This window comes from Parus major, chromosome 28 (assembly GCF_001522545.3).
Source record: "Parus major isolate Abel chromosome 28, Parus_major1.1, whole genome shotgun sequence".
In the NCBI taxonomy this organism is placed as follows: domain Eukaryota; kingdom Metazoa; phylum Chordata; class Aves; order Passeriformes; family Paridae; genus Parus; species Parus major.
In genome coordinates, this window is record NC_031797.1 from 4687799 (window position 1) to 4704986 (window position 17188).

The 17188-nt window shown below is 51.1% G+C and overlaps 1 protein-coding gene across 13 annotated transcripts in view; it reads right to left on the reverse strand.

Annotated features, from left to right (window-relative positions):
• PTPRS (protein tyrosine phosphatase receptor type S) overlaps window positions 1-17188 on the reverse strand; it is a 90398-nt gene that overhangs the window by 59898 nt on the left and 13312 nt on the right. For 7 of the 13 annotated variants that reach the window (XM_015651584.2, XM_015651586.2, XM_015651589.2 and 4 more), the window contains exons 2-5: window positions 15376-15521; window positions 14370-14511; window positions 6441-6629; window positions 3318-3326 (exon numbers count right to left, since the gene is read on the reverse strand). In XM_015651584.2, coding sequence (XP_015507070.1) covers window positions 3318-3326; window positions 6441-6629; window positions 14370-14511; window positions 15376-15521 — 486 coding nt within the window. The remainder of the gene's footprint in view (window positions 1-3317; window positions 3327-6440; window positions 6630-14369; window positions 14512-15375; window positions 15522-17188) is intronic. The other 6 variants (XM_015651590.2, XM_015651588.2, XM_015651585.2 and 3 more) reach the window with 1 other exon arrangement.

Sequence of the window (17188 nt, forward strand, 5' to 3'; positions counted from 1 at the left end):
TGGGGACAGGGATGGGCTGGGACAGGGCAGGGACAGGGATGGGGACACACGGTGCCTGGCACTGCACTGAGCTGCAGGTCTGACCCCACCTTGCCTTGTAAATCCCCAGCTCCCCACGGCAGCTCTCGGCTCAGACGTGGGAGAGCTCAGAGCGTGCCCTGCTCAGCACCTCTGGCATCCCTCGGGCTCTGCACAGGGACTGAGGCAGATCTGGGCACTGCAGAGGTGACAGGGCTCCCTGGTACCTCCTGCAGCGGCTCTGGAGCCGCCCTGATGCCAGCGAGGAGGGGCTGTGTGGAGAGAAGAGCCCTGCTGCACTTCCCTGCTGCCTGGGGTATTTTATTCCAAGCCCCTCCTGTTGTCCCTCAGTGCCCAGCCTCGGGCAGGGGGCAGGGAGTGACAGTCAGGGTAAAACCCCTGTCCCCCATCTGACCTCCTGGGGCTGCAACCAAACCATCTTCCTTTGAAAACACGGCAGGTCCTTTTGCTCACAGTGGCATTCAAAACTTATCAAAGAAGGGGGTTCAGCTGGTGGGTTTTTACCCCAATCCTGAGAACAGGGCAGATCCCGCAGTGCCAAGTTTTGCCTCTCCCTAGGGAGAGATGCACGAGCTCCTCTGCAATGGTGACACTGCTGCCACCCTGCAGCACTCCCAGCCAGGGCTGTGGAGCACATCAAATGACAAATATCAGCCTCTCACCCTCTCCTCTCCCCTGGGGAGGAACAGCACAGTCATCATCCTGCTTTACACATGGGGAAACTGAGGCAGAGGTGAAGCAACTTGCCCAAAGCCAGGGAGGGAAGACTGTGGCACAGGCAAGAACAGGAGTCAAAGCCTCCTCCGTGCCAGTCTTCTGCCTTAACCAAAACCCCCTTCCCTCCTTATCCTTCAGCCCTGCTCATCCTTCTGCTGCGGTTCAATCCTCCATTCTCAGGATAGAAGGTAAAAATACAGAGATACTAATTAGAGTTCACCTTTATTTTTCAAAGGAGCTAAGGCAACAGAGGCATTATAGTGTTAGGGATTAGACTCTAGTTAGACTCAGCTTCTAGTTATGAGGTTAGGTTATTAGCTAGAGAAAAGTTAGCATCTAGTTAGGGTTAGGAACTAGCTAAGGTTAATGAAGCAGGTTGTTAGCTCTCAGGACAAAAGTTGGAGAGACAGCGCTTGGAAGAGGTGGGGGAGCATGGGCTCGGGTAGATCACCACCCAGGAGGTGGCAGGAAGGTTGAAAAAGCAAGAGAGAGAGAGAGAAAGCAGCAAAAAGGTCATAGATCAACTCAGTGGAAATATAAACAGCCTCTGATACATCCTTCTGTCTCAAAATTGGAGTGAAAATCTGCCATCTGTGGCACCAATATGGAACAAGGCTAATGGGAAGAGGGTAGAGGAGGGGAAGAGATCCCAACATCACCCGTGGCTCAAAAGCTTCTCTGGCCTTGGCTAAGCCTGGCAGTTTCCTGTGAAAGTTCACTCTAATTGACAGCAGAAAGGTGCTGAAGTTAGAGCTGTGCAAGCCCAGACACAACAGCAGCAGAGCAGCCTCCTGTGTCACTGCAGGTTTGTCACCTGGGGCTCCTGTGAGCAGCAGCCCTGCCCTGGAAGGGGCACAGCAGCTCTGGGCACAGCTTGCCCGGGGGCCAGGGCTCTGTGAGAGGTGGCAGGGCCAGCCTGGGCTGCCCAGCTCCAGCTCTGGCACACGGGGAGGGGCTGCACAGATGATGCCCCACACCAGAATTGGAGTCAAACGAGCTCGAGCAGCACTTTGGCTGGGGGCACAGACACAGATGGGAGATTTTCCACTGTTGGAGTTTCACATCTAACCAGCTCCATGTTCAACACAGGGGCAGCAGGAGGGGGCTGGAAGGGGAGAATTATTTATTAATTAATTATTCTGAGCAGCTCTGACAGGTCCTGGGGGGATTGATACGGGGTCGTGGGGGCACAGGGGAGGGTCCTGCAGCCAATACTTGGCTTGCCTGGCATCCTACACAGGGCAGGAGCACGTGCACAAGGCTGCCAGGACCTAGGGCACAGTGGGGACACAGCTTTGCAGGAAGAGCTCACACTGGATGCTGACTTTTGGAGTGGAAAGCTGGTTTGGGATGCTACGTGCAGACTTCTCACACTGCCTTGCACAGCCTCTCTGGATCTCCAGATCTGCCTATTTAGGGCAAATTTTGAGGCTGTGTGAGCCCAGATGGCCAGCCTGGGGTTTAGCAGCAGAGGCAAAAGGCAGCTTAAAGGCCTTGCCTGTGGATTATAAAGGCCCAAGATGGTGCCAGGCAGAATTCCCTGTGCAGGTGTCCCCCTCTGTCACTGAGGATGGGGTCTGCTCTCCCACCATCCTTTCCCCGAGCTGCCCACGGATTCTGGGGGAGGAGGAGGAGGAGGAGGAGGAGGAGGAGGAGGAGGAGGAGGACAGTCACCATTGCCATGGCAATGACAGAAAACACATCCCCACCTTCTGTCAGGCCACGTGTGGGAACATGTGTGTGCTGAGCTGCTCTCCCCAGGGCTGGAGCAGCTTTCTGCTCCAGACAAGCAGGAAACCCTCGGGGTCTCTGCAGCTCTGCCAGGCTGGATCCTGGAGGGCAGCTACAGCCTGACATCCCAGGAATGGGGAACAGGGGGAATGGAGGGGAATGGGGGGGACAGGGGGAATGGAGGGGAATGGAGGGGACAGGGGAACAGGGGGAACAGGGGGAATGGAGGGGACAGGGGGAATGGAGGGGACAGGGGGGACTTGGCCCCCATGGGAACAGCAGCTCTGGGGAAGGTCCTGCAGGGGCTCTTCCCTTCCTCAACCCTTCCCCACAGCCACCAGCCTGTGATTTACAGCCTCAGTTTGGAAATGCTGCACCCCCAATTCTCCCTCCTCAAAATGCCAATAACTCTGTTAGATGTGAAACTCCAAGGCCTCCTGCAGGTGTGAACACAATTACCACAGTTCCAGGGTACAAGCTATTGTGTAATTGGGGAATTCCAGGACAACTGTTGCTAAGATACAAAAAAAAAAAAATCTATCCAATGTTAGGAGGTTCATATTTAGCTGTTATCTCTTTATACAGATAAATTAATTAGAATTATTATTACTATTCTTTTTTTTTTGTAGCCTGCAATGCCCCTGCAGAAATTAATTTAGAGGGCAGAACATCCCTACTGAAAGAGTTAGTAGAAGAAATGCAGAGCATGCCTCTCAAGAAGCAGTTACAAAGGAATTAGTTTAAAGGGCAAGGGTTACAAATCTGCACATTAGCAGGTTTGGGGTTTTTTGGTTTGATTTGAAATTTTTTTTTAAATGTAATGAACTTACCAAAGGTCTCTGAGTGTTAAATAAAAAGTGAAAAAAAAAGAAAAGAAAAGCTTGTTATAGCCAGTTATTTAGAAAACAGAAGACACACACAAGACACAAAAGGTTTTAGTGTTTGAGTGCTGAGGAAGGTGGCTGAAGGCTGCCTCCTGTGTTCCCCCTAGATGGCAGCTGAGCAGAGGACACTGGCTTTGCCTTCTGCTTTAAACGTCCCATGATAAGCAGAAAAATCCATTTTTCCAAGGCCACTTAAACTCCTGTCCAGGCTGGATCTCTAAGGCTGAGGTGTTCATGATGTCTAAGGGAAGCAGGAGCCCAGACAGAGCTTCTTCCCATTCTCCTCTGCCTGACAGCTCTGCACTCTGCCCAAACCCCCAGGCATTAAGAGATTTCCAACTGCTTGGAAACTTTATCTGGAAATTTTATCAATATTATCTGGAGCCAGAAAGGGGAAGCAGAAACATCCCATAGAGAAAAAGCACTGTGGTTAATGATGTATCAGCCCTGCCTTGATTAGAGTGAAGACCCACATTCCAAATGGGTTCCTGGGATGATGGGAATATAATGACCATGCTCTCGGAGGTCTGTTTATATTGCCAGCCAAACATTCAGATTTAACACAAATGAGAACCAAATCCAGGCCCAGAACCTGGCCTCACAGAGCTCCTTGTCTGACATTTCACTTGCTCCTTTTAATGAGCTCGTTTGTGTATTTGCCACTAACTCACATATTGATCAAAATGCAGTTGTGAACACCCCCTGTCCCCCAGCAGCAGGGCTGTTATCCTGATGGCTTCATGGCCAGGGGAAAGCTGGGTGTCTGTCCCCTCCTGCTGCTCCCAGTGTCCAGCCTGGGCACTCACAGGGATCCAGGGGTGCTCTGGGCACCCTCACAGGGAGAATTTCTTCCTGGATCTTCCTAAACCTGTTAGCACAAAGTGCAGCTGTGATGTAGCTGCTCCTCCCTGCTGGCTGGCTGAGCTCCCCAGGGATCCTGCTGGGGTCCCCCTGGAGACCCTGAGCCCCTCAGCAGTGTCCTGGAGCAGCCCCAGTGCCCTGATGTGTGCTGGTGCCACCCTTCACAGCACAGCCTGCTTTCTGGAAAGATGAATGTATGAAATTAAGATCTGACCTTAGCAACTCAAACAGGCCTCGCTCACAATCCCAACTCGAGCTGCCTGGGCCTCCAGACCCTTCCACAGACACAAGTGCTGGCACACTACACACTGAGGATCCTAATGTTAATATTTTGCACCTTTGCAGAACATGCAAGGTTTGGAAGGCCACGAAAGGAGATGAAATTGGAGAACTGGGAAGTCCTGACTGCCCAAGGATCTGCACTCCCTGACACACAGGCTACAGGTTTGTGCCCTGAAGACAACAGGGATGCTTGAGGATTCTACCAGTTTACTAATTTAAAGCAGCTGTAAATGAGATTAAATCTCAGCAGGTATCTTCTATTTATCAGAAGGGTCAAGGGTTCACTCTGAGGTTAATAAATTCACTGGAATAAAAAGGAAGCACTCAGGTGGCTTCAAGGAAAACACCAGATCAAACTGAGCTAAAGAGTAAAGGCATTCTAGCAAGATGATGAATGTATTAAAAATAATCTGCCTGTGCATTACTCACACTTCAGATCATGGTCACAGAGCATGATATAATTCTAGTTTACTTCTCATTATTTATGCTGAGTGATTTTTTTTATTTGCATTTGCCTCAGCTGTTATGATAAAACAGGGAGGTCAATCTCATCTGCGTTCGTGGGATTCAACAAGCCATTCTAATTCAACAAAGCAGTTTAAGGATCTGCTTGTAACTTTGCTTCACTGAACAAGGAGGCATTTATGCAGGTGTGTAAAAGCTACATTAAACTGGAGCTATGCTGGAGCTTTTCCACTGGTGGCCCACAGAACTAAAAACTTTTATGTAGAATCATCGAGCAAGAGAAAAACCAGGTGTTTCCATGCCTTGCTGTCCAGATCCAGCAGGACAGAGTCAGAAGTGATTTCTCCAGGGCCAGCAGAGATCTGGGCAGGAGCAGTTGCTGATCACTTCACTGGAGAACTTGTGAAAGGTCTCATATGAACAAATCAACTCCAGCTGCCTCACCAAAGCCTCTGCTTTCCCTCTGCTTACAACAATGCCTTTCTTTTGCCAAAGAATGCTGAAAAATGAACCATGGACACCTTTCCTCTAGGCTGGGTCAAAGCAGTCAGCCCCAGTAGTTTGTGAAAAGGATTATTTCTTGGGTTAGTTTTTGTCAAAAGGTAGAACTTGCAAAACTTGTTTCATTTTTGCAGCTATCAATGGAAGTATTTTATCAGCAGTACTCAGCAATAAATCCACCTATGCCCTCCTTGCACAGACTCTCACACAGAGAACTGGCAGATTTAACAAGTACAAAACCAGCTCCTGAAACGTGAATATTAAGAGATGTCACGTTGCCACACACACAAAACAGCAAACAGAAAACAAACAAGAGAGACAGATGGACAAGCAGATGGGGAAATATGGAAAACTGACAAGAGCCACGGAGCTGGGGTACATCTGTTGGTGGAGATGGACTCCATGGGCAGAGGCAGCGAGGGGTCACTCCAGAACATTCCAAGTGCTCTCCAGCGATGGCTGCAGGGATGTGATGCTGGGGACATCCTGCACGAGCTGTTCTTCAACACCAGCTTTGACAGGCTCTGATTTCACCATCGTGCTTGACAGCAAGAGGCTGCCTGAGCACGGAGCCTGCAGCAGGTGTGTGTGGCCTAGGAAGACGTGACTGCCAGGGTGGTTCTTCCTTCCAGTTCTTGCTCTGAGGAACAAACCCTCAGCCCCCATCCCTGGAGTCTCCCCGAGCTCAAGAGTACCGTGGTCCAGGGAACTTGTCTGGCTGGGTGCCAGCTTCCCTGTTGTCATTCCCTTCATGTCAACTGAGCAGCAGAGAAGACCAGGAGGGCTAAAAGTGGAAACTCCAACTGCTCTTGGTGTAAAAACCAAGAAAACTCGAATGCCCCAATCCACAGCAGTGGAGCCTGCATCTATCAGCCCTCTCCTCTGCTCCAGGCCCCTCTGAGCAGTCTCCTCGTGTCTCTATTTGCTCTCAACTCCTCCAGTCTCAGCCCCAGCCCTTACCTGATCTCAGCTGTTTTATCCTGCCGTTGCTGGCGCTGGGGTCCACGGGCAGGAAATCCTTGAACCAGGTGATCTCGGGGTCGGGGTTCCCGCTGGCCGCACACAGCATCGTGGCCGTCCGCGTCCGCTCCACCACCTTCAGCTGCGGCCCCATGTCAATGTTGGGGAAGCCAGGAGGTAACTGGTCCTCTGGGGGTGGAGAACAAAGGGAAAGGCTTCAGCAGGGGCCAGGGCTCCGTGGAACACCCCGAGGAAAGCATCAGGCAGACACTGCCCTGTGCAATGCAAGTTCAGACACCGAGTGCTCCAAGATGGAAAACACGTGACTCAGGAAGATTCACCAGCTTGTCCATTTGGTGTGACTGTTTCAATGGCCCAAGATTCTACATTCAAATGCAATCTTTTAAAACCCTTTGTGGGATAGCAGAATAGAATTAGAGAATCATTAAGGTTGGAAAGCACCTCCCAGATCCCCAGTCCACCTGCCCATTAAACCATGTCCTCGAGTGCCACATCAAATCACTTTTTGAACATGTCCAGGGATGGTGACTCCACCAAGCAGGCTGTTCTATGATTATTCACTCTTTTAGTGAAGAAATTTTTCCTGCTATCCAACCTGAACAATTTGGAGCAACTTGAGGCCATTTCCCCTTGTGCCATCACGTGGGAGCAGAGACCAGCCCACAGCTGCCAGGGAGCTGCAGGAGTGAGAAGCTCCCTCCCGAGGCCCTTTCCTCCAGGCTGAGCCCCCCAGCTCCCTCTCCTGCTCCCCACAGTTTGTGCTCGAGTCAGAGTTTCTCCATGGGAGCTGTGCCAGGTCAGGGGCTGGCACTGGTGGGTTTGCAGAGGCTGTGTGAGATCCCTGCACAGAACACTCTCAGCAGTCACAGGTAAAAGGAAGGGCTCACCTTCCCCCTCCAGAGCTCACAGTACAAAACACACTGCACAAGAGAAATAATGGAAGAACCCACGTGGAAAGGGCTGTCAAACACAGTGGGACTGGGAGAGAAAGGAGAGGAAAATCTCCTCCTTCAGCAGCAGTGACCAGAGGGGACACAACAACAACAATATGCCAAGTGCTGTCAGCCAGGCTGTGATTTCTAGATTTATTAATTCCGAGTGCTGCTGCCCTCCAAGAACAGTGGCACCAGCACCCAGCAGAGAGGCTCAGCTGAGCTTCAACTGAGCTTCCTCTTCCTCTCAATCCTGCTTTTGCCTTCACTAATGAGGGTGAGGAGGGCAATCCCAACAATGCTGACTAATTTGTGGTAACTCCTACAAAACCCCAGCGCTTCCCCAATAACATCTGACACAGCCCCTCGCTCCCGTGGGATGGGGAGAGCTGCCTGCCACAGAACAAGCCCCAGGGAGGTGTCTGGGGGAGGGCAGCTTGGAAGGAGGATGCCAGCAGCATCCAGGGTGGGATCTGGGAGGGATCCTCTGCCATCTCCAATGAGCCGTGTCAGGGAATCACAGCCTTGGGAGTCTGTGGCATGGAATCCATCCCAAAAGCAGGTGAGGGAACAGCAGGGAAATAATGCAGGGAATTAAAAAAAGGTGGGATTGTTAAAAAAGGAACATCCATCACAAGCAGCCCCCCACTGACACTGATGGGAGCTCTGACAGTGGCACTGAGATGGGGCTGGCCTTGGCTGGGAGCCGTCCTGCAAACACACCCAGAGCTCGTTTCCTAAGGCTGGCACACCATGGGTAAAGGGGAATGGAGCCAAATACAAATGGCAGAACCCAGAGACAGCAGGACAAGGGAGAAATACTTGGTGTGGTGGCTGCTTCTTCAGAATCCCAGGATGGTTAAGGCTGGAAGGGACCTCAGAGCCCACCCAGTTCCACCCCAGCCATGGCAAGGACACCTTCCCCTGTCCCAGGAGCTCCAGCCCCAGTGTCCAGCCTGGCCTTGGGCACTGCAGGGATCCAGGGACAGCCCCAGCTGCTCTGGGCACCTGTGCCAGGGCCTCACCCCCTCCCAGGGAGGAATTTCTTCCTGGGATCTTTCAGGTTAAAGCCATTTTGGTGCATCTGAAGCATCTCTAAAACAGAATTTTGTACTGTAAATTGGAGCTGTTCACACACATCTTTAACTAGAGACTGCTCCAGCCCTCTGAGCTCCCTGGGCTGTGCTGGGGCACTGCAGGACCCCCCAGGCCCTGTATTCCTGCAGCACCCCAGGCCCCCAGGAGTGATGTCAGGCCAGCACAGGGGCTCTGGGAATTGCTGTGCCTGTGCAGAGCTTTCAGCCAGGCTTTAATGGTCCTCCCTCCCCTCCTCTCTCAGCAGTGGGAGGGTGAGGAGCCAGAGCCGCATTGGCTGCAGATGACATCACTATTGATCCCTGCTTTTATCCTGCTCCCTGGTGATGCTGCTCCACCTGCCTCCAGCCCTGCCCCTTCCTTCCATCAGGCAATTAATCCACAGAGGGAATAACCTGAGCCTGCTGGGATGTGTGTGCACATGTGTGTGTGTGTGTGTGTGTGTGTGCTGGGGGAGGCCGGCTACAACCATTATTACCAAGTGTTTCTAATTAAACAAAAATGTTAATCTTGCAGCACAATGTGCAGAATTCCTCTGAGTTTAATTAAAACAACTGCGACGAGAGGCGTGATCAGATTTGAGGATCAGCTGAGCAGAGGAAGCATCTCTGCACATCACAGACTGCTCCAAGTGCTCAGATTTCCTTCCTGCCAGGGAAGTCAAACTCCTCCATCCCCAGCAGCTGGGTTCCCTGTAAGGAAGCAATTACAAGCTCATTGCAATCCCCACAAGACTGGCACACGCCTGCCCTGCCACCCTCCCCACCCCAGCCCTGTCCCGGATAAACCAGGAATGGTTCAGGTTGTGAATTCTCTTTCTGAAAGCAGCTCAGGCAACTGCAGGAACAAAAGAACCAGGAACAAGCTGGAGATGCTTCAAGGGCACATCTGGGCAGCTGCTGCTGCTGGAATCGTGCTGGCTGACGCAGACAAAGCTTTTCCTGAGGTGCCACAGAAAGGAGCATCCCAGCACCTCGTTCATCCCTGCCTCAGACCCAGCTCCTCACAGCCCCCTGAGCTGCTGGATCACCTCAAGGCCTCTCTGAGCAAAGGAGGCTGAGAAAGAACAGGGAGGAGAGATGGAGAGAGGCAGGGGAAGAGAGAGGAGCACTTCAGCTGTCATTTATAATAAATGCTGCCCAGGGATGTGCCTGGGCCCACACACGGCGAGGGTCCCCAGCCCCAGCCAGGGGACAGGGCTGCTCTGTCCCCTTGGCACTCTGGAAGGTGGCAGCTCTGGGTTTAGCTAATTAGCTGTGCTGGAAATGAGGATGATTAAGGAAGATAAAGCGGGTGTTGCTGCTGCTCCTCTCCCCGCAGGGTGTACACAGTTGTTTAATAATTCAGAGGAGGAGGGTGTGAGCGTGAGCAGCCGTGCCACGGAGTCGCTGCAGAAAGCCTCCAGGATGCTCTGAAGGGAACAGGAGGAGGGATTTTTCACTCTGCTCTGGAGATGTGGATGCTGGCTGGTCTCTACAGTCAACTGTCCTCATTCAGGGTGGAAGAAGCAGGAACATCCAGAGATGGAGCAGCTCAAGTGACACAGATTTTAATCAGGATCAAAATCAAAATCCAGCACTCTTGAACCCATCCCTGTTCCTTTCATTATGTTTATGAACACTTGAGCTGCCCTCTCCCCAGGTACCCTGGCACTTTGTGCCTTGTGAAATGACATCAACAAGTTATTTCCACCCAAGTGTCTGTACCTGTGTCTCAGCTCTGTCCCTGCCCAGCCAAAGCCCATTTTAATGCAGGGAGGAGTCTCAGTAATGTGCTCTGTCTGTTGATTCCATCTCATGGAGCTGAAAATTTCACTATGGAAACAGGAACAGCCTGACAATGTCATTAGAATTTCTGGGTTTGCAGGCAGTAAATGCCCTCAGATATGTGTGCTGCACCCCAAAGCAGTGCAGGTAATGCCTGTGTTCCCTCCACCAATGTGTCCCCACGTACCCTCCTTCTACAGGCAGTTAAAATGACTTTGATGTTATTCAGAAGCTACAGAATTAATCTGCTGTCAATGTCACCCAATTTTCAGGTCACTACAAGAAAAGCAAAACAAGTCAAGTCTGAAGAAAGACTGCCAGGAGTTTTCCAAATGGCAAGGTAACATTTCAGAGGGGGCAGCTTCCCTTTCCATGTGCTCCCGTGGGACTCTGCTCAGCATCCAGAGCTGCTTCTTGTTTACCTTTGGTGATTTAAAGCCAACAATTACAAAAAAAACCCAACAAACCACAGGGATCTTGCTAGAACTTTACACATTCCCACACCAGATGTGCTTTTGGAGTAGGAAGTGTGTGAGGGAGATTTCAGGCTGGAATTGTTAAGGAAATGTCTGAATACTTCATGAAAGGAAACCAAGAGGGAAACACTAGAAGCTGTGAAAGCCTGTGCATGGCAGCCCCAGTGACAGTCCAGGAGGGAGCCCCTTCTCCCCCGTGCTCTGGAGTGCAGCAATCCCAGGAACAGACAGCCCTGCACCAGATTCTGCCCCCAGCACTGCACTGGACTCATCTCTTGTTTCTGTGCTGCATTTACTAAGGACCCCCAAGAATTCCCTCCACCAGCTCCCACAGAGCAAAGGACAGAGCCAGTCTGGTCCCTGTTTGAGACCCAGCTCCTGCCTCCCGTGGCTGAGCAGGGTCCCTGCCCCCTGAGCACACCCAGCTCTGGCAGCACAGGAAAGCCTCCACAGCCCCAGAATCCCCCTCAGGCTACCAAAGGTGTGGAGGGAAAGGATAATCTGTTCACAGGAAGTAATAATATTCATCATAATATAGACAGAGATGATAGAAATATAAATGCAGACACAGATAAAATTCCAGGATGGTTTGGAAGGGACCTTAAAGCCCATCTCATTCCACCCCTGCCATGGCAGGGACACCTTCCACTGTCCCAGGCTGCTCCAAGTCCTGTCCAACCTGACCTGGGACCCTCCCAGGGATGGGGAGTCTGTCTACATCTATCCCAAGAGATACAGATATAGACATAAATATCTTTTTTTGGGAGTGAGCAGCTTAGAGAATCTACACCAACTGGGGGCTGGGGTGTCTGTGTTAACTACCTTCCTTCCCACCTAAGTTACAGCAAAAAACAACAGCAGCTGGAGTCAAAAACAACTGGAAAATGCTTCCCAAATGCACTTTCTCTGAGCCCTGCAGGAGTCAGGTTTGCAGGCACTCTGTCTAGCCAGCTGTGGAAAGAACAGCCAGTCTCCCCAGCCCTACCAAACTGGGGTCCCTGGAGAAGCAGAGCAGGAAGGACAAACAAGCCAGCAGAGCTGGTGTGAAGGGACTGAGTGAGTTGAACAGTGTCCATCACAGCTCTGCTTCTCAGAAGCTCCCCAAGGTTCCCTCTCCTGCAGTTTCCTGTTTTCAAGTGAAGGCATGTGGGTTTCTACCAGGGTCTGCTCCAGGAGTAATCATCTGCACAAGCAAGAGGGGTTTTTGCTCAATCCCTTCAGCAGCTGCAGCTAGTAGGGAAGAATGTATTGTTTTCTCTTTTGAAAGAGGAAATGTTTTCTGTGTTATTTGCTGCTGGGAGACTGCACTGGTGTTGGGGAAATGCTGCAATGCAGGAAGGTACCCCCAGGTATGTGTGGGATCACAGCTGCACTGCTACCCCAGAGCCCCCCGTGCAGTTTGCAGCAGCTGGGCCCAGGTTTCCACTCTCCTGAGTGTGCCAAGGTAGCAGGTTCTGCAAATGACAGCTCCCATCCATCTCCAGGCTGTGGAGCAGCCCCCTCTCTCTGCTCAGCATCAGTTCTGCAAAGCAGAGCAGAGACAGAGGAGGAGGCTGAGCAGGGAGAGAAAAGACAAACAGGAGAGTGGGTGAGTGCAGAAGAGGGGAGGAACAGGAGAGGAGTAGATGCCAACATGCTCACTTTGTCATTGTGCAGATCAGTGCATTTGGCTTGGTGCTTTTAATTTTCCCAGCACTTAAAAAGGCAGGCAAAGAGGAGACAAACTCTGCTGTGTGAGAGCTAAGGGGTGATGAAGGATGGAAACACCTCAAGCTGTGCCAGGGGAGGCTCAGGTGGGACATCAGGAGGAATTTCTCCATGGAAGGGTGGTCAGGCCCTGGCAGGGGCTGCCCAGGGAGGTTTGGAGTCCTCATCCCTGAAAGTGCCCAAGGAACAACTGGACATGGCCCTCAGTGCTCTGGGTGGGGGAGGAGGTGGGGATGGACCCCAGGCTGGACTGGGTGACCCTGGAGGTCATTCCAGCCTTGGTGACTCAGAGATGCAGAGATCCCACACTGCAGCTCACTCTTGGTGGCCAGTGCATTAAAACCACGGAAGGCAGAGGGAGGAGAGCCCTCCCTTGCCACTGCCTGTAGCTAAATTCAAGGGGTACAAACTTTGCCTATGACTGCAGGGGCCCTTCTCCCAGGCTGTCACAGCTCCAAGGGAATTCATGGGAATAAGTGTGAAGAATAAGGCTCCCACCCTCTGGGATAACCAGAGTTAGACACACTCCTGTCATACAGCGCTGTTCCCAGCTCCTGACAGCTCCATCCCACCACGTTCCTCCAACAGAAGGTTAAATGCCAAGCCAGGCACAGGAGCTGCACACACATCTAAGTCACCTACACAAATCTGTCAGGCATGACTGGACCACGGGCCCCCACGCTCCCAGGCAGCCAAAATCCTGACAGCACAGAGCCCACAGCAGGGATATTCCCAGCTAAAGAGGGAGGCTGGGGGCTTTGCCATGTGCCCTTCATGTCTGGTGTTCATTCCCTGCTGCACACTGGGGAGTCACACACCAATTCTGCTCTGCACCATGAAGGATGTGCTCGCTGCCTGCTCAAACAAAAGGATTTAAGCTGCTCCCACAGGGAACACTGGAACTGCTGAAGGAAAAGCAACTGGTCCATAGGCACAGCTACCCCTTGGCCCTGTGGGGCTCCTGCCTGGAGCTCCTAGAATTGTTCTTAGTCCTGTTCACTGCAGAGAGAAGGCCTTTTTACTGCTGCTGCTGCTGTTCAAACACCCATGGCTTCATCCACAGCCATGAATTCCCCTTGGGAGCTCTCAGGCAGTGATCCACCACCCCATTCCCACCAGGACCACCTGCACTGCCCTGTGGTTTGAACACAGAACATCACTGATGGGTGTTCCAAACCCTAAAATGGTTTTAGCACCCAGCCCCACTCAGTGCTTCACACAGTGATTTTAGGGATCTCCAGGGCAATAACAGCAAACATCCAGAGGCATCCAGAGCAGCAGCATATTGTTCCCTCCCCCTCATCCAGTTCAGGGAGCATATTTCAAACAGATGACATGAGGGAGGCATCCATGTAAACATCCTCTGTAACGGGGACAAGTGGGAAAAAGAACAAGAACAAAATGGAGAATGGAATTGTTTTCTTGGAGAGTGCACAGAGCCAAGGACCTCTGGGAAAAGGGGAGAAGCCCAGAAAGGCACAAGAGGTATCCTGCACAAGGAGAAACGTTTGCATTGCTACTGAATGTGTGAAAGCCCAGGCAGATCCATAACCACCTTAACCCCAGCCCATTAAAGTGATTCCTCAGTGAAGAATTCCTGGAGCCACATTTCTGTGTGTACAACGGGGAGCTCTTGGTGCTGTTCATAAAGCTGGGGAAGGAATTTTTGGAGGGGAGGAAGATCCTAAGAGTCGTAGGACAATTAAGGTTGGAAGGACCCCCAGCACATCATCAGTCAAACCTCAAGTGGTCCAGTTTTAGCTCTGTTTCTTACTCTCTGTTTCTTACCTCTCTGGGGTGAGAACAGCAAACAGATCTGACAGGTGAGAACAAACCAAACCAAACCCAGGAGGACTCGGTGCCTTTGCCATGAATTTTTAACAGTTTCCCCACGCAGCTGAAGGGCCCCTTCCCCCTGGGCAGGTTCTTTACCTCGGAGGACGGTGAGCTTGGCGTGGACAGTGACCTCCCCATGAGGGTTCTGAGCAACACATTCGTAAATGTTCTCGTCCCGGGGGGTCCGGAGGGGCTGGATCCGCAGAACAGCTCCTGCACTCTCATCAAACTCAATGGTCTGGGGGACAGAGACACACACAACACACACAGTCAATGTCCTTGGGCTGCTGCTTCTCAAGAGCCACCAGACACAAACCCACTGCTGCCCCTCAGCCCCACACGTCACCAACGTCACCGAGCTCCAGGTGACAGAGGTGTCACAGCCAAACCCTGCCGGGGACACGGAGCCACCAACCCCCCCTGGGCACCTCAAAGGCTCGGAAAGAACAGTGAAAGGGTGTGGGGTGGGCATTCAGAGCACAACTGGGGAGAAGGACAAAACACAGCAAAGAAAACAAAATAAAAATGAACCCCTGCCTTGTTCCTCCGTCTGCAGGGGCAGCTGACACCACAAAGCTCCTCCCAGCACACAGCTGCCTGGCAGGGCTGAGTCCCACAGCAAATTCCACAGGATGACCTCCCAGTCCTTGTTCCTCTGCTCTCATTTCTATCTAAACAATGCCAATTGCTTGGGTCTGGCTGCCAACAATTGCAGTGTTTACTCCAGACTGTCCCAGGATTAAAATGCTGAGCCATGGATGGGTACAAAAGTATGAAGGGTGAATTTACAGAGCTGAAGTACCACCAGCTTAGTTGGGATTTCTTAGGAAAGCAGGAAGTTTTATCCCAGGAAGGGAAAAACCCAACAAAATAAAATAAAAATCTTCAGTAACATAATTGAACCAAGTTCTCTCTTGCTTTGGAACAAACGCAGCTGTTGACAAGGCCAAGAGCTTGCATTTCACTCCTCCTGCTGTCAAAACTCCTCCCCTCCCAAATTTCCCTTTATTATCGGGTCTGAGAGTGGCTGGAGAGGAGCAGGGGCTGCTTTGTGTCAGTCTCTCTTTTCACAGAGACACCAGATTTCAAGGACATCTCTCACCTCGAACCTCTGAGAGTTCACTTTCTTCCCTTTCTTGTTCCAGGTGACCCTTGGCTTTGGGTCTCCGGTGGCCTGGCACACGAAGGAGGCCACCCCTCCTGACACACCAATTTGGTCCACAGGCTTCTTAATGAACACAGGGGGACCTTGAGGACAAAAAGGAAACATCATCAGTGGCAGTCACAAACGCTAATAAACACAATTTGTAATTAATAGTAGTGTTGTTGCTGCTATTCTTAATGGTACCACTTTAATTAAACCTCTTGGCCTTTTTCAGAACAGCCTTTACTTCCATTTTACATATGGAGTAACTCCAGCAGAGAACGATTAAGAGCCTGATCCCACAAAGATATTTCAATGCTGCAAACCCTTTTAGTCCTGAAAAGTGGACTTTTAAATTGTTTTGTACAGGGGAAATTGTCCTTGCAAAACCCATCTAATGAGCATCACCAAAAGCTGGTAGAGCTGAAAACAACCCTTAGAAACAGTGGACTGCACTTCCCAGCTCCTTGGAGATGACCAAAATACCAAGGAATGGGAGGAGATTGATAGAAATAGAGCCAGGGAAGGAGCCCACATTGCCCCCACCCACTGGGAATCCTCCTCCCTTGCTCTAACCTGCTTTCCTTGCACCGTTTCCTCTCATCTAGTTAGTTTAAAATTTATTGAAATATTTAAATCACAAGGCCACAGCTGTGTTCAAATAAAATCACTCACATCATAAAGTTGCCGTCTGTTTTCTTGAGAAAAGCAGAGCATGTGACTCTGAAGAGTGTGTATTTATCTGTTCATACTCAAGAATCTATAAAATAAGATGCAAACAGACTCCCACAGGGCTCGACAGGAGGACAAATGGGAGAAGTCTCCAGGGTCTTTTAGGGGTCGAAAGACAAAAGGAAGCCTTCTCCCCTTCCCTGCCTGGCGTGGCCAGCAGTATATAAATAAAAGGCACTGAGCAAGCTCATGTGATGCAATCAAGCATTTGTTTCCATGCTGGAGGTAAATACAATTTGCAGGAGCTGTTTACGTCCCACCGAATGCTGTGTGTACAAAGCACCGCATTTATAAATATCCAAATCTATATTTAGAGGTCAGAGTCTTCTTTGCAATGTTACAGCTAAAGGTTATCAAGCAAGTCCCACTGGAGGAACTGGCACTGGGGGATCTGCCTTCCATCTGAGAAAGGTAAAACCCAAACTTTGCTCCAGGCTAAAATATAAATGCTCACTGTGCCCCTGACTTCCTTCCTCCCCTCCGCTCGATATCTGAAGAGTTTGCAGAAGTCAATTCTGAAGGTACAGCTAAAAACATCCAGGGCTTTTAAGAACACTTTATTGATGCAAGTTCATTTCCTAAAATAAAAGCCCCAAATAAACCTTAATGTCACGTATACATTTAAATGGGTGCAGGCTGCATGATGAGAGCGCAGCTGAGGAGAAAAACAAGGTTCTATTTCCATCCTGAAGGAAGGGATGGTGCTCCAAAAACCCCTGAATCTGGAGTCCTTGCTCAGCATCCCTTTGTGGGGTCCTGTGTTGCCTCGGTGTGGGCGATGGGGGAGCTGAGCTGTCTGTGCACGGGGCTTTTCCTGAGCTCCTGCAATTCCCAGCTGCCTACAAGGGACTCACCGTTAGGCACAAAAATCCCCACCACCCAAACTATTCTTTTACTCCTCGCTTGGAAAATGGGTGAGAATCAGAGCTAAGTTGTTGATCTGAAAATTGCCCAAGCCCCTGAGCTGCAGATTTGATTCCTCCCCGCTCGTGCTCTCCACCTCTGCAGCCCCAGTCACTGCAGCGTTTGTCACCAGCCC